This window comes from Lontra canadensis, unplaced genomic scaffold (genome assembly GCF_010015895.1).
Source record: "Lontra canadensis isolate GAN:19392208 unplaced genomic scaffold, GSC_riverotter_1.0 scaffold114, whole genome shotgun sequence".
NCBI lineage: Eukaryota > Metazoa > Chordata > Mammalia > Carnivora > Mustelidae > Lontra > Lontra canadensis.
This window is the reverse complement of record NW_022631108.1, coordinates 689,923-707,520: the sequence shown is the minus strand read 5'-3', so window position 1 is coordinate 707,520 and position 17,598 is coordinate 689,923. Positions and strand designations below refer to the sequence as shown.

The 17,598-nt window shown below is 36.7% G+C and overlaps 1 protein-coding gene and 1 pseudogene across 1 annotated transcript in view; both read right to left on the bottom strand.

The window, feature by feature from the left end:
- The window catches only part of ATP7A (ATPase copper transporting alpha), a 170,775-nt gene that overhangs the window by 28,460 nt on the left and 124,717 nt on the right, over positions 1-17,598 (bottom strand). Inside the window, exons 7-14 of the mRNA XM_032840640.1 lie at positions 12,044-12,205; positions 9,906-9,982; positions 9,295-9,520; positions 7,695-7,928; positions 6,450-6,541; positions 4,849-4,976; positions 3,709-3,863; positions 3,367-3,501 (exon numbers count right to left, since the gene is read on the bottom strand). Of these exons, the coding sequence (XP_032696531.1) occupies positions 3,367-3,501; positions 3,709-3,863; positions 4,849-4,976; positions 6,450-6,541; positions 7,695-7,928; positions 9,295-9,520; positions 9,906-9,982; positions 12,044-12,205 (1,209 nt within the window). The remainder of the gene's footprint in view (positions 1-3,366; positions 3,502-3,708; positions 3,864-4,848; positions 4,977-6,449; positions 6,542-7,694; positions 7,929-9,294; positions 9,521-9,905; positions 9,983-12,043; positions 12,206-17,598) is intronic.
- LOC116856921 lies at positions 342-3,258 on the bottom strand (annotated as a pseudogene).

Here is a 17,598-nt window from a genome sequence, read left to right as displayed (position 1 = left end):
ATGGATGGAGCTAGACAGTATAATGCTAAGCAAAATTAGTCAGAGAAAGACAAATACCATTATTATTTTACTCATATGTAGAATTTAAGTTACAAAACAAATGAACAAAGCAGGGGAAAGCGAGAGAGAGAGAGAGAGAGAGAGAGAGAGAGAGGCAAGCCAAGAAACAGGGTCTTAACTATAGAAAATAGTTACCAGAGGGTAGGTAGATGGAGGGATGAGTTAAACAGGTGATGGAGATTAAGGAGTGGACTTGTGATGAGCACTGGGTGATGTATGGAATTACTGAACCATTATATTGTATACCTGAAACTAATATAACACTGTATATTAACTAGCTGGAATTAAAATTAAAACTTTCAAAAAAATAAAAATCAGCAATTAAAATCCAAAAAACAAAACTGAGTTGCCCATTTGGAGGGCTCCCCCACCAGATGGGTAGTTAGGAGTAGTTTAAAAAAAAAGAGTCCACTACATGGGGAAGAACTTTTTTGGTCCAGTGAGGGGAGAAAGGATTTCTAGAATTAAACTTCCCTTCTCTGGACTCCATCCAAAATCAGAATCCATCAACCACCATTAACTACAATGCCTATTTTCATAATCATCCTAGACTTCAAGTAATACTATGTATAATCTTCAACAAAGAAAAAAGTTCCAAATGAAACCAGTAGCTTCTTAGTATAGGCACATGACTTTTCTAAGAAGTTAAACTTGAGAGTTTCCACCTGAAGGACAGAAATTGTTAAGAGGCAACGTGCAAATCTCACACATCACCTCATGCACACTTCAATGACATACTACATTTCTCTCTAAATGTAGAGACTCTTGTCTCTACAAAATGTATATGACCCTTATTGTACCTTGACTTTTCCAGTATCAAATCTTCCACCCTATAATCTCTCTTTAAGCACCTCCCTCTAAACTCAATTTCCTTATGTTCTCATTATTTGGTAAAATTGCTATACACTTAAAGAACTAAATATTTGTGTAATAAAACCAGAAGATAAATAAAACTCAAGTTAATTTTCTCTGCAGAGCTGTACAGAAGTGAGGAAGGTGCTCTTATTTAACCCCTCTTTGCCCTCCACACTCATGTAGATCTACTTCCTGTTAAGTCTGGGATAGAGGAAACTGTACCTTACTCTTACACTCCTGTATGTCCTTGTGAGGCAATACTCAACTCACAACCCAAAGGAGAAAAAGCTGGCAAAGTTGTCATGTGCCAAGCAGCCAATTCCTTTTGAAACAAAGGAAGTTTCCCTTAGTCTCTCCTAAACAGAAGAGAATGTCCAAGTAATAAAATGTTTAAGAAGCCATTGAAGATACAACTAACTCCAGCATTGGGTTCCTCCGAGTGCTCATGAAGTATGTGGGAAGAGAAAAGAATCAAGTAGCAGCATTCAGAAACAGTCCTGGGTTACAACCTGATGAAGTCTCTCTCTCTCTCTCTCTCTCTCTCTCTCTCTCTGTCATTCAGGGAGAGTTTGCTTTTTCATGTTGGTATGGATGCACAGCTTAGACCTTGGTGGTAGGAAGGATGCTGTTTATCTCCAGAATGGGCCATTTGTCAGTTCTACTGGCCTCTTCCACCTGCCCTGCAAAGACTCATGTAATTTCCGCAAAAGTTCTGCCATGGGTTTCAGGGACTAAAGACCAAGAAGATAACAAGGAAGCCGGTGAAGACAATACAAACACAGGCAGACTCCTAAATAGAATGCAGCTGAGGGGGAAGAGCTGCCCAACCAACAAGCTGGAAGTCCAGCTGGAACAAAGCCCTCTGCCATTGCAGCTGGGTGGGGTCCCCAGCCGAAGAGTTTGGCCACAAAAAAACAGTTTCAAAAAAGGGCATGAAGACCAAGACAGCTGCGATACAGACAAAGCCCATTCAGTTATACTCATCCTTTAATAGCAATGAAATGGTCATGAGGATGGAACAAAAAGCCATCCTTCCAAGACCAATCAGATATAGTCTTCCTCCCTGCTCTTTCCATCAAAAGCAGAGAAACTACCATGAAGACAGTATTCATCACATCCACACCAACAGCTCCCCAACAGCTGCATCTTTGAAGATTCCTATTCAGTAACAGAACACAGCATTTATTCCAGAGAGCTGCTGGAAGAGCTGGAGCATGGTGGAAATGACAATATGCTGTCAGTAGCTGGGCATGCTGAAGAGCTCTAGCACAATGACTTGCTTTTCTTGGGCCATCCTAGCACTCTCATCTTTCATCTCCCTTATGTTCTGTCTGGGTCAGATTCTGGGTGCCCTGCAATCACTAGAAGATCTTCTTGGCACTCTCTTCTTCCTTTCTGTTAATGACCAAAAATCTAGGACTTTCAGGGCAAAATGGAAGGGCTATACTTTGTAGGACAGCTAGAATGATGGTGAAGCCCAAGACCAGGGGCCAAAGCTCTTCAGTCTCCAACATGAATTTCAGACCAAAATTGTGAGCCATCAGAATCCTGACAACAATGCCTAGCTGGTTGGGAATGCCAAAGCCCCCTCACCTGACACCATAGGGCATGTAGGAGATATTTCTCCAATGCACATGGGCACAAAACCTGTGCAGTATCTTCAGGGGAGGTGGGGTAGGGATAGGGTGGTTGGATTATGAACATTGGGCAGGATATGTGCTATGGTGAGTGCTGTGAAATGTGTAAGCCTGATGATTCACAGACCTGTACCCCTGGGGCAAATAATACATTATATGTTAATAAAAATAATTTTAAAAAACAAAACATTTTTTTAAAAAAGGTTATATCTCTAATAAGAGGCACAATCTAGGTCTACTTTACCACTTTACAACACCATACTTTAGAGACTATCATAGAACTACAGAGGAAGTGGCACTAATATTTTCATATATTTATAAAGCACTTAATAAATTACAAAGTATTTCCAATATATTATCTTATTTAACTTTCACAACAACTGCAAGTTATGCAGGATGGGCATTATTAGAATCTCACTTTATAAATGAGAAAACTGAAGCTCAGAGAGACATTAAGTTGACCTAAGATCACCCTGATGGTATATGGCAGAGCTGAGATCCCAAGGTTTTCCTCAATATTATCTGTAGTCCTTTGAGAAAGCAGTCTTATTGGGAATGAGACTAGGTATAAGATATAAAAGTTCAGTACTGACTTTGGGACAATCATAATGAAAATAATTTAAAAAGTAATGAAAATAATGAAAAAAATCTTCCAGAGGGAAATTTTTGTATTTATGAAATGCAAATATTATTATCACCCTCCCATTCTAGGCCCATAAAGATACTAGTAATTACTAAAGCTATTTTCTAAATAATAGTTTATGCAAAAGATTCACAAACTGTTTTATGTAAAGAGTTGTTACAAGTCACTTACAGGAAAGTAGGTTTCCACAATTTCAAAATTCAGAAATCCAATTATAATCCAAACCAAAAGAGTAGCAATGGAAACAATAACAATAAAAGGAACAAAGTAGCCACTGAGTTTGTCTGCAAACTGCTGGATAGGAGCCTAGAACAACAATAATAACAATAATACATGTATCAGTCTCCTTTTTTTGATAATGAATACAGGGTATATTTGGTATTACACACAAATATTTTAATAATCTCCATATTAATATAACTGGAGTTAAAAGAAAATATAAACACTAGATCAGGATTTATTCTTAGCAGTCTTTTAAAAAAATACTTTGTTTTTCCCAAGAAATTAAGTTACCTTTGATGTTTGCGCCTCTTCCACAAGTTTGACAATTTGAGAAAGTGTTGTGTCAGCTCCAACATGGGTTGCACGGATAAGCAGCGACCCATTCTGGTTAATGGAACCAGCGATTACTGTGCTGCCAGATTTCTTAGCCACAGGCATTGCCTCCCCTGTAGAAGGAGTGAAGTCAGATTTAGGGAGCATAAATACATATTATCTTAAAACATGCTATTATGTATTAATTGTCAAAAATATGTAGAAAGGCGGTTTTTAGTTCATGAAACAGAATCTGGATAAATCCCTAGGTGAAACTTACCCTCCCTTTTCTCTTATGTCAGTTCTGGGCCAACCCCAAGGACACATACCTTAAACTAGAAAAATCTATTAAGTCAGCTCTTATATACAGACACTTTTAAAGTTGCACCCTAGTCTTGGATCACTGGTCCTCAATATGTTCCCAAGGAGCATTTAGAAATGTGGGAGTTCTTGTTTATAACTACTGCTGGAGCATGGGGTGCTGCTACTCTTAATTTAGTGGGCTTGGGTCGGGGGATACTAAATGTATTACAATGCACAAGCAGTCCCCTCAGAAGAATTGTCCCATCTGAACTGGCAATAGCACCCTGTTGAGAAACACAAGAGTCCAAAATTATTTCCTTATAGTCCATAAGCTGAGCGTCTCCTGGGACTATCTTGAGGGTTCAGGCAGCAAAGGCATTCTTTTGGTTCTGCTCCAGACTGCCCTTAGTTATCTAAGATCTCTAAAACTACTCCAAGGCCTAATTTCTTAGAGCAGGCCCTGATGTGGAAAATCTAGAGTCATATCCCAGATCAGACCAGACCAATCTTTAGGTCAGGAAAATAAACAGGTATTTGCTCAGGAAAACCTGCCAGGTTCTTGGGTTTTGCTTACACATTCTAGTCATTAACAATACTCAGTGGAAAAAAAAAAAGAGCTTTCAGTAGCATAATGAAAAACACAAAGCAAATCTACAGAAATTGATTTAATACCATTTTTAAAAGAATTCCTATTCTCTTTACTCATCATTTACTCATTCCATAATTTCTAAAAAAGCTCTCCACTTTTTATTCTTCTTTTAATTAACACGTTGGGTGCACTTTACTTTCATGTCATGATTCTCTGAAAGAACATACCTGTGATAAGGGACTCATCTACCATAGAATGGCCTTCAATAACACGACCATCCACTGGAAATTTGCCTCCTGGAACAACTTTAATGATGTCTCCACGTTGTACGAGTTCCACATCCACTTGTTCTTCACTGGATCGGAGTTAAAATAAAAAGCACTAGGAAAATATGCTTCTCACCCTGATCTTTCCATGCAAGTTTATTGGTTCATGTCAAGCCTGTCGTTCCATAATTGTTACCAATGGCAACTAGAACTAACATTTAAGCTGGGAGCTACAGTATCAGTCTGGTTTATTGCTGGGGAATAGCTCAGTACCTGGCACAAAGGATATATTTGTTGAATAGTGACTGAATAAATAAATGAAAGCTTTAGAAAATAATATAAGGGGTTTTATTTAACTAAAAAATTTATAGGAAGCCTGGGTGGCTCAGTCAGTTAAGTGTCTGCCTTTGGCTCAGGTCATGATCCCGGGGTCCTGGAATGGAGTCCCACATTGGGCTCCTTGCTCAGTGGGAAGCCTGCTTCTCCTTCTGCCTGCCGCTCCCCCTGCTTGTGCTCATTCTCTCTCCCTGACAAATAAATAAATAAAATCTTAAAAAACAATTTATTTGTTGTGTAAATTTGCCTACATAATTTTACGACTATATAAATAAGAAATACAAAAGAATGAAAATTTTTAAAATAGAATGAAATCTTATCAAGTCTTTAGCTCTAACTTCCAGTTTACAGGTAACAGGAGCTATAGAACAAGTTAGATGATGCCACAAAGAGCAAAGAGTTAAATTCAGACTGTGTGATATTCTACCGGACAATTGATGGATGGTTCTCTAACAAGTCACAAGTAAGTGGTGAGGCATGGTGGGGAGGGAGGGCAAACAGAAGGGAAGAGCTGCTCTAGATTAAAAGAAACATGTCAGTCAAATGCTTTGACACATAGACCTTGTTTGATTTCCATTTCAAACAACGAAACAAAACTTTTGGAGACGGGGTACCTGGATAGCTCATTCGGTTAAGCAACTAACTCTTGGTTTTTGCTCAGGTCATGATATCAGGGTGAGATCAAAGCCCTGGAACAGGCTCTAGACTCTGTGCTCACCATAAGATCAGCTTGAGATTCTTCCCACCCCCCTGCCCCGCCCCCCAGCTGTTCTTCCCCATTTGCTCCTCCCCCAACTCATGCAGAAGCACTCTCTCTCACTCTCTCACACAATCTCTCTCTCTTTCCACCCTCTCTCTACAATAAATAAATAACTTTTTAGGGACAACAGGAGAAATGAGAATACAGACTACATACATATTAGATGATATTAAGGTACTGTTAATTTTGTTAAGTGCAATATGGCATTATAGTTACATAGGAATATGTCCTATTTTTAGAGATACTACAGGAACATTTAGCAATAAACCAACATGACTGGAACTTAAAATACTACTGCAACAATATAAAGATAGAATGCAAAGATAAGCTGGGCAAAATGTGAATAATTGTTAAATCTGGGAGACAGATGATGTAAGTTCATTATACTCTTCTCTCTACTTCTGGGTATATTTGATATTTTTTGTAAGAAGTTAAAAAGATAAGGGTAAAGAATGAAAATAAATACCTTAAGAGAACATTATCAGAGTCAAGAGTTACAATAGTTGCTTCTGTAGCTTGTAGTGAAATTAGCTTGGCAAGAGCCTCTGATGTTTTGCCCTACAAATTAAAACAAACATGTTAACAATGCTAAGGAAGTAAAAAGCTCAGGTTCTACCTAAAATAAAGATATAAAACTTAACATTTGCCAAAAAGATAGCTTTAGGAATACTAATTAGTTCAAATTAGCAAATGTTTCACTTCAAAAATATGAAGTCTACAAAATATAAAATGGACTATTAGGTATAATTTATAAATAAGTGATGTAAATTAACAGGAAAAACAACAGGAACCCAGGCACATAAGTCCTTTGCTTATGGACATCATTAGGCAATTCATTTAAGATGTAAAATACCTGATGTGGAGAAAAATGTTTATTCCTCCTATTAATGGAAGAAATAAAAACAAAAGCACCTTTATGATACTATTTAATGCCTACCAACTTAGCAAGAATTTATACAGGAGTTAATGCTGGTGAAGTTGTAGTAAAACTACTTCACTAACATATTCTTACTGCCAAAAGAATGTTATTTGTTGCATGAGCCATGAAAAGATTTATGCCCTTTACTCACATACTTTGTAATTTATCCTAAGATACTAATTCAACAGAAATTACTATTAAACACGAATATGTTTAATGCAGGATTATCTAAAATTTAAAACTGGAAACAGTCTAATTGGGAACAAAACCAAAATGGTTTAGTGGGTTATAGCACAATGATTTGACAAAATGTTATTTAGAAAATACCAAATAATTATATCTGGACTGGAAAAATGGGGAAAAAACTTTCTAGTGTTAAGGATAAACTAATATGTATACAATGTTTGCCACTCTGTAAAAATATAAAGGTATGTAGAACAGGATTGGAAAGTAATTTCCATTATAGCATGGGATTACAGGTGAATATTTTTTCCATCATTATTTTAAATCCTGTGGTCACATCAATTTTTCTATTAAAAATATGATATAAGTAAGTACTTAGCAAATGTTTCTCTCTTGAAATAAGCATGGATATAGTATACTATCTACAGTTTTAATTCCATAAATTTTATAAACCTTCTACAGGAATATTTAACTTAAAACATTATGAAATAGAAGCACTTCTTTTGTTAACTATATAAATCTATGTATATTTCCAACAATTACTGGTCTAAAAAATATGATCACTTATCCGTCCAAGATTTTAACAAATGTCACCCTTTCTTACTGTACCTTTGCTATATGTTCCAGCCACCGGCCCAGGGCAATAAATACAAATAGCATAGGAGGCGTATCAAAGAAAGTTATAGGGTTTACTTTGGCTCTTTCATACATTGCAACCAGAAGAATAACCAGAGAGTAGGCAAATGCAATGGTGGTCGCCAGCACAATCAGTACATCCATATTTGCAGTTTTATGCCTCAGTGCTTTGTAGGCCTGAATGTAGAAGTACCAGCCTCCAAAAAACTGTAACAGAGGAACAATAATTATTGCTTTTTTATAAAATGCAGAAATTCACAGATATAGCTCAGGAACAAAGATACAGTCTCAATATTAATTTCCTTTGGCTTTTATCTAAACCAGAAACACTAAGGAAATATTTTAAGCTGAAATAACAATGTCTGTATTTTAGCAGGTCTGTGTGTGTTGAGGCAAACTGCAGAAGTCGTCCTTGGCAGCTGTCCTCTAAGATCCAGGAGATATTCCGTAGTATAACAAAGTCAGATGATTCTCTGATTTTTCTTTTAGATGCTAGCAAAAACAAGAACTAAGAAAACAATTACATTTTTTTTTTTACTTTTTTAAATATATGTATACATAAAACTCAGCTCCCCTGCCTAAAATTCAACCTAAGTGGAATATTACAAGCTATTGGAACTGCTGGCTGGCTGTTTTCATTGGTAAACAACTGAAAAGTTTATTTTTCATTAGTATGAAGAAACATACTAAGATGTTCTTAAAAGCATCATTGCCTTTTATAAGGATCAGAGAAAGGAATAGATTTATGAGATGTAAGTGTTCCATAGTAAAAGTTTATTTGAAAAGAAGAGTTGAGGGGCGCCTGGGTGGCTCAGTGGGTTAAGCCTCTGCCTTCAGCTCAGGTCATGATCTCAGGGTCCTAGGATGGAGCCCTGCATCAGACTCTCTGCTCAGCAGGGAGCCTGCTTCCCCCTCACCCTCTGCCTACCTCTCTACCTACTTGTGATCTCTCTCTCTCTGTCAAATAAATAAATAAAATCTTTTAAAAAGAAAAAGAAAAGAAGAGTTGAAAACATACAGAAAGTAATGGACACCAGTACCAGGGAGAAATAATTAAAATAATAACATAATATTATAATTATCATTTATAATTATAATATAATAATATAACTACATATATAAAATATATAATTACAATTATGATAATTATCATTAACATTTTATTTTATATAATATGTTATTAATTAAAATATTTATAAATATACTTAATATAATAGTAGTATAATTAATTTTAATATATTTAATATAGAATATTAAATACAAATATAAATAAAATATTTTTAATTATAACTTTAAACAAAGTTATATACAACAGCAGATATGAATGCTAAATTCATATCTAAATATGAATTGAACTCTTTCTCTCTGCTTTGTTGTAAAACAATATCCTTAGGAGTTAAGTAGAATTTATTATCTACTTTAACCACTCAATTTAAGATTATTTTTATAAAGCATCTAGCATAAAATGATCAAACTTCTGGCTAATATCTGTTTTGATATTGAAAATAGCCTTGCCTGTCACATTTTGCTATTTTTCGTTATTAACATATACACTTGCTGACATTTCACTTGCCTGTACAGGTACACACAATAGAAAGGATAGCAAATTCATAATGGACAGTCCTGGCAGGATCTGGCGCTCTAGGAACATAGAAGAATGAATTTTGATCATTTCTTCTTGACTCATGTTCTTATTATGGTGAAGAGTTGCAAGATGGTGATCCATAGCCATCATATATATCATCAGCCCCATTACGGGAATACAGAAAAAGAGGCTCACAAGGAAGGAGCGTCTCCACCTTACGTAAAAAAAGAAACATCATTTTAGTAAGTAGCTGGTGGTTAAAGATTCTATGCACTATAGGGAAATACAAATTGTGACCACTTCACCCTATATAAGGATGACATTGTAAAAACTGACATGTCAACAGGATGTTAAATTTGTAATAAAGGGGGCACCTGGATGGCTCAGTCAGTTAAACGTCCAATTCTTGATTTCGGCTCAGGTCATGATCTCAGGGTCATGAGATCGAGCCCTGCATCAGGCTCTGTGCTGAGTGTGGAGCCTGCTCAAGATTCTCTCTCCCTCTTCCTCTGCCTCTTCCCCACTCTTTCTCTCTCTTAAAAGAAATTTGTAACAAAGAGTCAAAATCTGTTTTTCATTGATGCACCAAAAGCACTTACTGTCTTATTTCTCGTTTATGGTCCAAGTGGCTTGCTGATCGATCCTTCTTGACCAAAGAAGCTTCAAAACCTAAGCTCTAAGCAAATTCATGAGAAAACAATTATTTCACTGAATATAAAACTACTACATAGAGAAATTCTAAGACATGGTACTGTCATTAAGAACAATTCAACTCAATTACTGAAAGCAAGTCGTTCTGATGATTGCAAAGGTGAAGATATACTCCCTTCCCTTAATTACTTTTGTTTATAATCTTTTAACAAAGAAATGAATAGATCCTTTACTCTAATTAATGTCTAGCCTACTGTTCTCAAACTAATGATTTAACTCAAGTTCACTAAGATTCTTAATATATCAAAAAGTAAACTAAAGTGTCTAATAAGTAATTTTAGAAAAAAGAAAAGAAAAAAGCATAATCTGTTAGTTGGTCAGGCTGATGGTGTTGATGACTTAATAAAGACAGAATTCAATAATAAAATCATAAATCTTACATTTAGACAAGCATCATCCACTAGTATGGACATACATTAAATTTTAGCTTTGACATCTATCTATCCATCTATCCCCTGAACAAATTTAGAAAACTGAATAATAGGCCACAAAAGTTAGCACCATACTAAATATGTTATTGAAGTCTTTGCAGATGCAGTTTCTACTCTTCTTCTATCAGAAAAAGAACATGAACACAAATTTTCCCCAATAAAACAAAGTATTAAAGAAAACTACACACATGTAAGACTCACACGCACACAGACAGTAACATACTCTATATTTTCAGCTACTAGGGAAAATGCTGCCATCTTGTATTTGTTGGCAGTGTAGCACAGCACAGTGAAAAAAGCAAGCATGCATTTTACAGTCAGAAAGAACAAGCTTGGGGTGCCTGGGTGGCTCAGTCAAACATCTGCCTTCAGGTCAGGTCATGATCCTAGAGTCCCAGGATTGAGCCCTGTGTCAGACTGCCAGGGTGTCTGCTTCTCCCTCTCCCGCCTCCTGCTTGCTCTCTCTCTTTCTCTCTTTTTCAAACAAATAAATAAATACTTATTTTTGTAAAGAGAGAATAAACTCAAATCTCAGCTATGACACTTACTAGTTATGTGATTTTGGGTAAGTACCTTAATTTCTCTGAACCTGAGTTTTGTCATCTCTAAAATGAAGATGACAGCACTGTTGTGAGATTAAATTAAGAGCTGAAGCTTTGCAATCTTGGTAACTGGCTCATAGTAAATACTCAATAATGCTAGCTTCACAAAGATGTTAATGGCATTATTATCTATATTAATAGGATCTTATCTGAATATTAATATGCTCCAAGCATTATAACACCAAGGGTATACCACATTAAAACTTTTAAAGCATTGTCACATGTACTACCACTTGATTCACTGAAGAACATGAGATAAGTCTGTGACAAATAAAAGGGTTTGGTCTTTTAAATTTCATACTTAAAAATACATCGTTTGTCAGCAGAATCAGATCTATAAATACAGAAAACAATCTGATGATTGCCAGAGGGGAGGTAGATGGGAGATGGGTAAAATGGGTGAAGGGGAGTGGGAAATACAGGTTGCTGGTTATGGAATGACTAAGTCATGGGAAAACAAGGTACAGCATGGTAAATATAGACAATGGTACTCTAATAGAGTTGTATGGTGAAAGATGGGAGCTACACTTATGGTGAGCATGCATAACTACTGAGTTGTTGAATCACTATGTTATATTCCTGAAACTATATAACATCGTTGTGTCAACTATACACAAATTTTTTAAAATTACAGTTTGCTTTGATCTAGGTACAATAAAGCATCTAGCATGATGCTTGCTTTTTAAATAATTAATTACTCTTACAACAAATTGTACTTTACTGTCATTTTCTAAATATTTTTAAAGGATTTATGATTCTACCTTCAATCAACTCCTGATTAATAGTGCCAATATGCCTTTGCCTAACTCTTCCTGACAAAGACTAAGAAAAAAAAAAGGTTGTAAACATATTCATATTAAATTTGGGACATGTTAATTGAGAACAATCAAAGGAACCATATTTTTTCATTGTCTTTGATACAAACTAGAAGTGATTCAGCAGAGTGCTGACTGAATAGGTAAGAACACAGAAATCCAAAATCTTACCACTTACTTCAACTATATGGATAATATCCCTGGGACCAATAATTTCCGGGTCATATTTAATATGTGCTTTGTTGGTTGCCAGGGCCACAGAGCAATAGAAGATCCCTCTGTGTTTTGTGAGGATAGACTCTATTTTATGTACACAGGAGGCACATGTCATTCCTCTTACCTGTTAAAGACAAAGGTTTTGTTATTCAGAAATCTACTTTTCCTCCATTAAACATGAATTATAACATGGGATGAACACAAAAGGTCTTATCTGCACTATTAATATCCTCCATATATGTTCACTAGAATGCTGTTTTTGTATAAAATTACATTGAACAAAGATATGGTCCAGCCGCAACAGGTTAAATAGAAGAGGATCTCATTAAGTCAGTCTCTCTCTTCCTGTCACTACTCTATCACTACTCAGTGATAAAGGATCAATCATTTCTTGTACTGAATGTCTTGTTTCTCCCTAGATTTCTTAGTCTTCAGTATTACTTTTATCAAAGTTTAATTGATGACAAAAGTATTATACCTTTGTCTAAAAATGCATTTTGCCTTATGTCTTGGGTGAGGTTATAGTTCAGCTTAGTATTAAACTCTAAAATAGAGGGATGCCTGGGTGGCTCAGTGGGTTAAAGCCTCTGCCTTTGGCTCAGGTCGTGATCCCAGGGTCCTGGGATCGAGCCCCGCTTCGGGTTCTCTGCTCAGCAGGGAGCCTGCTTCCCTTCCTCTCTCTCTCCCTGCCTCTCTGCCTACTTCTGATCTCTGTCTCTCAAATAAATAAATAAATAAATATTTTAAAAATTCTAAAATGGAATAGCAGCACTTCTGGAATGACTGTGTGTACAGCTCAGCAAATCCCTCCCCCCAAAAGCAATGATAAATTGAACAAAAGTTCAAAAAACAGCCCTTTAAAGACTCTGAGAAGTAATTAAAGGATATATAACAAATTACAAAGTTTTTATTCAAGAATATCTACTGAAAGAATATAAGTAATGGTGTACTAAAGGCCTTTGAAAATTATCTACTCCATAAAAACAATGAGAAAACTGGCAAAAACTGACAAAACCAACTTTTTTTGAAATTTGGAAATTAAATAAAAGATTTTGGCAATCCAGGAAGCATGTATTCAAGAAAATCAGATGGTGGCACCTGGGTGGCTCAGTCAGTTAAGTGGTTGACTCGATTTTGGCTCAGGCCATGAACTCAGGATCCTGGGATCGAGTGCCATGTCCGGCTCTACACTCACCAGGCAGCCCACGTGAGGATTCTCTCTCTCCCCCTCCCTCGGTTTTTCCCCCAACTTGCACTCTCTAAAATAAATAAATCGTTAAAAAAAAAAAAGAATTAAAGGGAGGAAAGGAAGCAAGATGGAGGAGGAATAGGAGACTGAAATAGCATGAGGTCCCAGGAATTCAGCTAGATAGTTATCAAACCATTCTGAACACCTACAAACTCAACAGGAGATAGAAGAGAAGAAGAGCAGCAATTCTAGGAACAGAAAATCAAACACTTCCTGGAAGGTAGGATGTGTGGAGAAGTGAATCCAAAGCAACCGGAAGATAAACTGTAGGGGAGGGGCTGGCTCCTTGCAAGTGTTGGATCAGCAGAGCACAAAATCAGAACTTTTAGAAGTCTGCTCCACTGAGGGATGTCGCTCCAGAGGCTAAGTGGGGGTGGAGCCCTCACGGGGGCAGTGTGACCTCAGGACACACGGGGCCACAGAAAGACCAGGGGTGTCTCAGTGTGGCAGGGCTGCCAGGTATCAGAGCAGAGAAGCTGGCAACAGACATGGAGCCAGAGCCAAGGAGTGAGATCTCAGCTCGGGGTTACCTTAAACAGTGACGCAAGGCATAGTTGGGCCACTGCTCCTCGAGCAGGGACACCACAAATGGCAGATCCAGAGAGACCCCCTCCTTCCTCCTCCAGGAGGAGCAGCGTGAGAGCATGCTGCAGGAATCTGCTGGGCTTGGAAACTCCAAACGGGGCCATGCGCCAGAGACAGAAATGCTCAGTCACAGGCCAGGTAAGCACAGACTGTGGCCGGAGACCAGGGAGACTGGAGGGACTGCTTCTCATGGAAGGCACATTGAGAGTGGGGGCCCGAGCTCTGGGCTCCTCTGGGGCCAGGGATTGGGAGCCTGCCATCTTCATTCCCATCCTCTAAAGCTTTATGAAAAGTGATCAGGTAACAAAAGCTCCAAGAGCTAACCCAAGCAGATTACTTAGCCTGGCCCCTGCCAAGGGTGGTGCAATTCCGCTTCAGGCAAAGACATTTGAGAATAACTGCAACAGGCCCCTCCCCAAAAAGATCAAAAAGAACATCCAACCAAGACCGAATTCAATGAGAACTGTGGAACTACAGAGCTAGGGGAAAGCAACACAGAGAATTCATGGCTTTTTCCCCCATGATCTTTTAGACTTGCAAAGTTAAATTTTTTTTATTTTATTTTTTTCTGATTCTACTTTTTATAACTTTTCCTCTTTCCTCTTTTAATATTTTTAAACTATTTTATCTTATCAATATCTTTTTTAAAAAATCTTTTTAAATTTTCAGTTATACTCATATTTTATCCCTTCATTGTATTTAAAATTATTTTTTAATACATATAGCTCTTTTTTCTTTAAAATTTTGGGATACAATTTCTTCTAATAGATCAAAATTTACACTAAATCTAGCATCCAGCCTGATCACATTCTCTCCTCTTTTTTTCATTTTCTAACCAACTTCTCTTATCAATTCCTTTTTTAGAATCTTTATAAATTTTCATCTTTATATTCATATTCTGTCCCTTCATCATATTTACCCTTATGTTTGTATATACATAAGTATTTCTTTCCTTAATATTTGGGAGGCAATTTCTATTAAGAGACCAGAATATACCCAAAATCAAGTGGGTGGCCCTGTTCTAGTCAACAGTCTAATATATATATATGTGTGTATATATATATATGCATTTTTATTTTCTATTTTTTAATTTTTCTCCCCTTTCTTCTCCCCCCAGTTTCAGGTCTCTTCTGATTTGTGTAGCGTATATTTTTCTGGGGGTTTTGGCACCCTTTTAGTATTTTACTCTCTCCTTCATATATTTTTATCTGGATAAAATGAGAAGGTGGAAAAACTCACCATGGAAAAAAGAACAAGAAGCAATACCAACCTCTAGGGATTTAATTAACATGGACATAGGTAATATGTCAGAACTAGAGTTCAGAATGATGATTCTCAAGGTACTAGCTCAGCTCAAAGGAGCCATGGAAGATATTAGAGAATCCCTTTCTGAAGAAATAAAAAAACTAAAATCTAACCAAGTAGAAATCAAAAAAGCTATTAATGAGGTGCAATAAACAAATGGAGGCACCTACTGCTAGGATAAATGAGGCAGAAGAGAGAATTAGTGATATAGAGGACCGAATGATGGAGAATAAAGAAGACAAGCAAAAGAGATACAAATAACTACTGAACAACGAAAGGAGAATTTGAGAGATCAGTGATACCATATGAAGAAACAATATTAGAATAATTGGGATCCCAGAGGAAAAAGAGAGAGAGGGGCAGAAGGTAAATTGGTGCAAATTATAATAGAGAATGTCCCTAATATGGCAAAGGGAACAAGCATCAAAATCCAGGAGGCACAGAGAATCCCCCTCAAAATCAATAAAAATAGGTCCACACTGCGTCATCTAATAGTAAAACGTACAAGTCTCAGTGACAAAGAGAAAATCCTGAAAGCAGCTTGGGACAAGAGGTCTCTAACATACAATGGTAAAAATATTAGATTGGCAGCAGACTTATCCACAGAGACCTGGAAGGCCAGAAAGGAATGGCATGATATATCCAGAGCACTAAATGAGAAAAATATGCAGCCGAGAATACTATATACAGCTAGGCTGTCATTGAAAATAGGAAATATAAAAAGCTTCCACGACAAACAAAAATTTAAAAAATTTGCAAACACCAAACCAGCCCTATGAGAAATATTGAAAGGCATCCTCTAAGCAAAGAGAAAGCCTAAAAATAACAGACCAGAAAGGAACAGAGACAATATACAGTAACAGTCACCTTACAGGCAATACAATGGCACTAAATTCATATCTTTCAATAGTTATCCTGAATGTAGATGGGCTATATGTCCCAATCAAAAGACACAGAATATCAGAAAGGATAAAAAAACAAGATCCATTGATATGTTGTCTGCAAGAAATTCATTTTAGACCCAAAGACAGCACCAGATTTCAAGTGAAGGGGTGGAAAATAATCTACCATGCTAATGGACATCAAAAGAAAGCTGGTGTGGCAATCCTTATATTAGATAAATTAGATTTTAAGACAAAGACTATAATAAGAGATAAAGAAGGACACTATATCATACTTAAAGGGTCTGTCCAACAAGAAGATCTAACAATTTTAAATATCTATGCCCCTAACAAGGGAGCAGCCAACTACATAAACCAATTAATAACAAAATCAAAGAAACACATTGACAATAATACAATAATAGTAGGAGACTTTAACACTACCCTCACCGAAATGGACAGATCAAAGCAAAAGATTAATAAGCAAATAAAGGTTTTAAATGACACAGTATACCAGATGGACATCACATATATATTCAGAACATTCTATCCAAAAGCAACAGGATACACATTCTTCTCTAGTGCACATGGAACATTCTCCAGAATAGATCACATCCTGGGTCGTAAATCAGGTTTCAACCGGTCCCAAAAGATTGGGAACATTCCCTGCATATTTTCAGACCACAATGCTCTGAATCCAGAACTCAATCACAAGAGGAAAGTTGGAAAGAACTCAAATACATGAAGGCTAAAGAGCATCCTACTAAAGAATGAACAGGTCAACCAGAAAATTAAAAAAGAATTGAAAAAATTCATGAAGACAAATGAAAATGAAAACACAACTGTTCAAAATCGTTGGGACACAGCAAAGGCGGTCCTGAGAGGAAAGTATATAGCGATACAAGCCTTTCTCAGGAAACAAGAAAGGTCTCAAGTACACAACCTAACCCCACACCTAAAGGAGCTGGAGAAAGAACAGCAAATCAAGCCTAAACCCAGCAGGAGAAGAGAAATATAAATAGCAGAGCAGAAATCAATGAAATAGAAACCAAAAGAAGAGTAGAACAAATCAAAGAAATGAGGAGCTGGTTCTTTGAAAGAATTAATAAGCTAGATAAACCCCTGACCAGAATTATCAAAAAGAAGAGAGAAAGGACACAAATTACTAAAATCATGAATGAAAGAGGAGAGATCACAACCAACATGAAAGAAATACAAACAATTATAAGAACATATTATGAGCAACTATACGCCAGCAAGTTTGACAATCTGGAAGAAATGGATGTATTCCTAGAGATATATAAACTACCAAAACTGAATCAGGAAGAAATAGAAAACATGAACCACCCATAACCAGAAAGGAGATTGAAGTACTCATCCAAAATCTCCCAAGAAATGAGAGCCCAGGGCCAGATGGCTTCCCAGGGGAATTCTATCAAACATTTAAAGAAGAATTAATACCTATACTCCTGAAACTGTTCCAAAAATTAGAAATGG